General features: G+C 44.5%; 1 protein-coding gene across 1 annotated transcript in view; it reads right to left on the bottom strand.

Moving 5' to 3' along the window:
- The window catches only part of LOC107112072 (ectodysplasin-A receptor-associated adapter protein-like), a 14,972-nt gene extending 9,243 nt beyond the window's left edge, over window positions 1–5,729 (bottom strand). Inside the window, exons 1-5 of the mRNA XM_015413141.1 lie at window positions 5,709–5,729; window positions 5,541–5,595; window positions 4,714–4,772; window positions 3,679–3,718; window positions 1,422–1,510 (exon numbers count right to left, since the gene is read on the bottom strand). Of these exons, the coding sequence (XP_015268627.1) occupies window positions 1,422–1,510; window positions 3,679–3,718; window positions 4,714–4,772; window positions 5,541–5,595; window positions 5,709–5,729 (264 nt within the window). The remainder of the gene's footprint in view (window positions 1–1,421; window positions 1,511–3,678; window positions 3,719–4,713; window positions 4,773–5,540; window positions 5,596–5,708) is intronic.
- Between the last annotated feature and the right edge of the window lie 367 nt (window positions 5,730–6,096).

Raw genomic sequence — 6,096 nt, 5'->3', positions numbered from 1 at the left:
GGGGGGGGAATTGGCGGCCTTGGTGGCTGGCAGCCACTCAGGCCGCGCCGCTGGTGTCCGGGGACGGGGAAGGCTTACCTCCTGCTGCTTCCTCCTCCTCCTGCTCTGTGTGAAGCTCTTCTCCCCCCCTCCGTGAGTATCGCGGGTCCCCTCTCTTGTTTATAATATTATCATTATTGTAAACTCTCCTCCTTGTCTCTTTGTCAGCCCAAAGCGAAGTTGCAAGTGGCATTTTAACTTCAGGGTTTTTTTCACTTACCACTTTTGATGACTTGCCGTCTATATTCAACCAGTTGCAAGTCCAAGATAGCTTAGCAGTGTCATGACAGGCTTTAATATTGGGGATAGGAAAACTACCCGAGGACCCTTTAGCCCAAGCAACCATCCAACTTACTTTGGGTTTCTTAGATCTCCAAATAAATGCATGAAAGTTTTATTGCCACTCTTTTAAAGATTTTATCGCTAGCAACGTAACGGGTGTTCAATTATAGATGAATCAGTTTTGCTATTAACATAATCTTAATGGCGTCGGTATGTCCCAAGATGGATAGATTAAATGATTTCCATGATGCAAGGCTTTTATGTAATGCCGTATATCACTGGTTTACAGTTATCCTCAATTATATTATTGTTCTGGCATCTTAAGAACATAAGAGACGCCAATGTTGGATCAGGCCAAAGGCCCATCCAGTCCAACACTCTGTCACACAGTGGCCAGAAATACCAGTGCCATCAGGAGGTCCAGCAGTGGGGCCAGGACATTAGAAGCCCTCCCACTGTTGACCCCCCCCCAAGCACCAAGAAGACAGAGCATCACTTGCCCCAGAGCCCCTAGCTATACCTTGTGGCTAATAGCCACTGATGGACCTCTGCTCCATATGCTTATCTAATTCCCTTTTGAAGCCGTCCATGCTTGTAGCACCCACCACTTCTTTATACCCAGATAATGTTTTCTAGGCTATATTCATTTTCAGTATCCAGTTTGGTATATCAGCGTCACTCAACACATCATTGAAGGGTAGTATAGCTGTTTTTTCTACATTTAATTTGTATCTAGAAATTAATAAAAAGGAGTTAAGAAGAGATCTGAGAGGCAAACTAGGTTCCTTAACGTTTGTTAAAAATCACTCTATCATCTGCATAAAGCATTAGCTTACAGCTAGCCGTTTCTAAATGTTACACCACTAATAGTGTCTGAGTTCATCTCCACTATAGCTAGTATCCCTATAGATAAATTAAATAACAGGGCCAACGAGGGGCAACCCCTAACGTTCAAAACAAAAGTCCCCCGGAATCGATGGCTTTACGTCGGAGTTCCTATTCTCCCACAACTGTTCTGTTTTCCTAAAACCGTTCATGCGCATGGTGTCTTGTGCATCATCAAGTCTTTTAACATGTCAGCATAACCGTGTCTTCGTTACCTGTTGTATCAGGCCTGCATCAGACGTCAGGCTCCTAATGTTAACAGATGCTATTTCCAGTGTCTCTTGTTCAGTTTGGTATTCCTCATCTAAAAGACAAAGAAGGCCAAGACGTTAGTCACATTCAGTGTTCTTTTATTTATTTTTTAATTATTGTGCAGTAAACAGTTGTTATGCTAAGGTTTCTTACATTAACAGGAAATCTATAACAATAAATAATACAAGACATAAAAAAAGGATTCCATCCATCACTTATCATCCATCAAATTCAATTTACAGAGTAGGGGGGAAAAAGATTCCTTAAAATCTATTACCTAAACTGCTGCTAATGATTCAGATTTCGACTTACACCTGCTGCTGTCTGATCTATTTTTTATAAACCTGTTACTCAGATATATATACTCTAGGGTCACAAGGTGTCCTCTCTTTTTCGAGTTAGTGGGACTGGTCAGGTACCAGTGGCCCGTCTTTCTCTCTCTTAATCTGAGCTCTACTGGGTTTTTTCATGTGTCCGTTATGCCTTACTTCAAAGCAACACAGAAGAACTCTTTGCTGATGCAGCTATGTCATAAGAATGCACCTGTAGCACTTGACAGTCAGAACAGAATCGTTTATTTCTATCAAATGCATGAAAAATATTTACGTCATACTTTTTTTTTGGTCAAGAGAGGCATATCTTTCGTTCATTGACTCAAGGAAGTCTACTTACCACACAGGCTTTCAGACAAAAATAATATAACCCTGATTGAAATACTCGAGCAAGAAAAGCATTCCGCGCTTTAGGAAGAGGGAAATATTGAATGCATAATTTACAACATCAGATTAAAATTAAAAGTAGCAGCTTGAATCTTTAGTGCAGCCAAGATACCACTGGAGAGATGTGATTTGCATTTCCGAACAGGAGACTAAGTGGTAGTCCTCCAAGCAGTGAGGAAAGGCTACAAAAAGCGGAGATATCAAAGAAGGATGTTTAGAAAATGCAAGATCTGATGTTTGGTATTGCTTATTTACTGTCTATTCCAGTTGTCTTTGTTGTTTATGTTATTTTTTTTGTATTATGTTTCATGCTTGTGTATGTGTTGGTTGTACTAAATACATATTGTCAAATTTTTAAAAAAGAGAGAGAGATGCTCTTAAATTGCCATAGAACTTGCACGTGAAGAAAAAGTCTCTGGGTTTCAGGCACCTCGAGTCTGCGAGAACAAAATCCTTTAACCATACAGCATATTAGAAAATATTCCAAAAAGATCAGCAATTGGTACGGCACTACAATGGCCCAGGGAGAAGAGACAGTGATAAGAGGGAACCGTAAGACAATAAAGATACTTATTACTGGCAAACGGTCTTGATTGAGTAAAGCCCAGGTACAATGGAAACTCAACATCAAAAAAACGAAGGTCATGGCATCCGGCCCCATCACTCCTCGGCAAATAGAAGGGGAAGTCGTGGAAGCAGCGACAGACTTCATGTTCCTGGGATCCAAGATCACTGCAGACGGTGACTGCAGCCATGAAATTAAAAGACGCCTGCTCCTTGGGAGGGAAGCGATGGCAGACCTAGACAGCATAATAAAAAGCAGAGACATCACCCTGCCAACAAAAGTCCGTATGGTCAAAGCAATGGTATTCCCAGTAGTCATGTATGGCTGCGAGAGTTGGACCATAAGGAAGGCCGAGCGCCGAAGAATGGATGCTTTCGAATTATGGTGCTGGAGAACTCTTGAGAGCCCCTTGGACTGCAAGGAGATCGAATCAGTCAATCCTAAAAGAAATCAACCCTGACTGTTCCCTGGAAGGCCAGAGTCTGAAGCTGAAGCTCCGATACTTTGGCCACTGAATGAGAAGGGAGCCCTCACTGGAGAAGACCCTGATGCTGGGAAAGACTGAAGGTCAAAGAAGAAGAAGGGGGCGGCAAAGGATGAGATGGTTAGACAGTGTCATCGATGCAACGAACATGAAATTGAGCGAACTCCGGAGCACGACGGAAGACAGGAGGGCCTGGTGTGATGTGGTCCGTGGGGTCGTGACTGTGCGACTGAACAAGGACGACAACGGAGAACAAATATGTTTGGAATCTGATAGAAGGTGACTACTGTCTAATAGCTAAAGCCGTTTTTAATCATAGCGTACAAGCTCTATCAAAGTCTAGCTCAGGCAAGCCAGAAAGGGGGGGGGGGACCTAATCCTATTATTTTAGAATCCCAAAATTAGAACTGTGGATTTTTGAAAGAATCAGAAGAAGAATTTTCTGCACTTACCTTTGGGTGAGCCTGTATCTTGAATGGGATACCTTTCGGCCTGCCTCCAAAAAATGGAGAGAGAACAGTTTGTCAAGTGTGTTTGGTACAATGATCTCGCATAAAGTGTTGGGTTTTAGCCCCATAAAGTCACCTTGCCCTGCCCTGGATGGCCCAGGCCAGGAGACAGATGGAACCTAAGAACAGGGTCTCAGTTAATTACTCTCAGCATCCCACAGTTAAGAAGCTGTCACAAATTTGGTATATTTATTTCCTTCACTGTGTTTGTCAAGTGTGTTTGGTACAATGATATCGCATAAAGTGTTGGTTTTTAGCCCCATAAAGTCACCTTGCCCTGCCCTGGATGCTCTAGGCTAGGAGACAGATGGAGCGTAACAACAAGGTCTCAGTTAATTACTCTCAGCATTCCACAGTTAAGAAGGGGACATCTGCCCAGCTGTCACCAATTTGGTATATTTATTTCCTTCACTGTGTTTTCTCCTGGAATTCAACCCAAACAAATGGTGACCATATAAGAAGAAGAAGAGATTGGATTTATACCCCCACCCTTCACTTGAAGTCTCAGAGCGGCTTCCAATCTCCTTCCCTCCCTCTCCCTACAACAGACACACTGTGAGGTAGGTGGGGCTGAGAGAGCTCCTTCGAGAACTGCTCTTGAGAGAACAGCTCTGAGAGAACTGTGGCTTGCCCGAGGTCACACAGCAGCTGCATGTGGAAGAGTGGGGAATCAAACCCGGTTCTCCCAGATTAGAGTTCGCGCTCCTAACCACTACACCAAACGGGCTCTATAAACTAAGCTTGTTATTCCAGTTTGGCCCTTCCATCTGTCAAACACCTTTTATTATCCTTATGCTAATTTGCTGCCCACCCTCTGCCTATATGCATGGACGGGTAATGTCCATTTCAGTATATCTGAAGAAATGTGCTTTGCACATGAAAGCTTATCCCTCGCACAAAACTTTGTTGCTCTTAAAGGTGCCGCTGGACTCAAACTTTGTACACAGATATGTTAGAAGACTGTCCGATATCACCTACCTCTTCCAAGGATAAAGTGCTGGGGTCTGTATCTTCCACAGGCTCTCTAGTTGCATGTTCTGCCAAAGACAAATAAAGGTTTTAAGGTCATCAGTACATCAACCTATAACTGACCAACCAGGACTCCCAAGATCCACCATGGGATCCCCTGACAAAGATTCCACTCACCCACCCCACCCCATAACCCTGATCCAATCATAATCTGTCAGTCATTTTGTAGCAGGCGTAACTCATTAGATCAGGGGTGTCAAACATGCGGCCCGGGAGCCGGATCAGGCCCCCGAAGGGCTTCTCTCAGGCCCGCAGTGGAACTGGCTGTCTACTGCTTCTTCTTTCAGTTCTGCTGCTGCTGCTGTGTCATTGTAGGATTGCAGCTTACAGAGATACACACCTGAACAGCATACTCAGGATCGCAACAGCACAGACATTTTGATGCAATAATTCAGTGCAAGAGGTGTCAGAAATCAGACACCGTTAAATAAACAAATATGGGAAGAGCGCTGATGTTTTAAGCATGTTTTTATTTTAAGTTAAAAAAACCCACCCTTTGTGTTTGTGTCCTTTATAAAGTTTATATCTCTGCTACCTGGCGTTACGTTTTATGACACACATGGCCCAGCCCAACAAGGTCTCATTTATGTCAGATCCGGCCCTCATAACAAATGAGTTCGACACCCTCGCACTAAAAAATAAAACCAGCAATCTCAAAATTGGCCATCAGCTTCAGGATGATTATGGAAGTTCCGGGGTAAAAAATGAACGAAACTGGAATATCTCGGACCAGGTTGTCTCCAGGCCCCCGCATGCTATTTCCAATGGAAGCTCACCTTGTATCGTTGTTGGACTACCATCTGGGAGACATAGGTTCGAATCCCCATCGTGCTATGGAAGCTTGCTGGGTGACCTAAAGCCGCTTCCGTCATTCCCTCTCCTTCATTTTATCCTCACCACAACCCTGTGAGGTAGTTTGGCCTGAGAGTGCGTGATTGGCCCACGGTCACCCAGCGGGCTTCCATGGCCTAGCAGCAATTCGAAGCTGGGTTTATCCAGATCCTGGTCTACCAGTCATGCCCAGCAAGGGGCTTTGAAGGCAAGTGGGAAGCAGAGGTGGTTGGCCATGGCCTTCCTCTGCAGAGTGCTCCTTGGTGGTCTTCCATCTGAGGCTTATGGCCACCCCAGCAAGGGGCTTTCAGGGCAAGTGAGAAGCAGAGGTGTTTGGCCATGGCCTTCCTCTGCAGAGTCTTCCTTGGTGGTCTCTCATCCAAGACTTATGACGACCCCAGCAAGGGGCTCTCAAGGCAAGTGAGAAGCAGAAGTGGTTGGCCATGGCCTTCCTCTGCAGAGTCTTCCTTGGTGGTCTCTCATCCAAGACTTATGACGACC

Source organism: Gekko japonicus, unplaced genomic scaffold (genome assembly GCF_001447785.1).
Source record: "Gekko japonicus isolate JY-2015 unplaced genomic scaffold, Gekko_japonicus_V1.1 scaffold4347, whole genome shotgun sequence".
In the NCBI taxonomy this organism is placed as follows: Eukaryota; Metazoa; Chordata; class Lepidosauria; order Squamata; family Gekkonidae; genus Gekko; species Gekko japonicus.
Note: the sequence above shows the minus strand (reverse complement) of the source record. Positions and strands in the feature narration are given on the sequence as shown.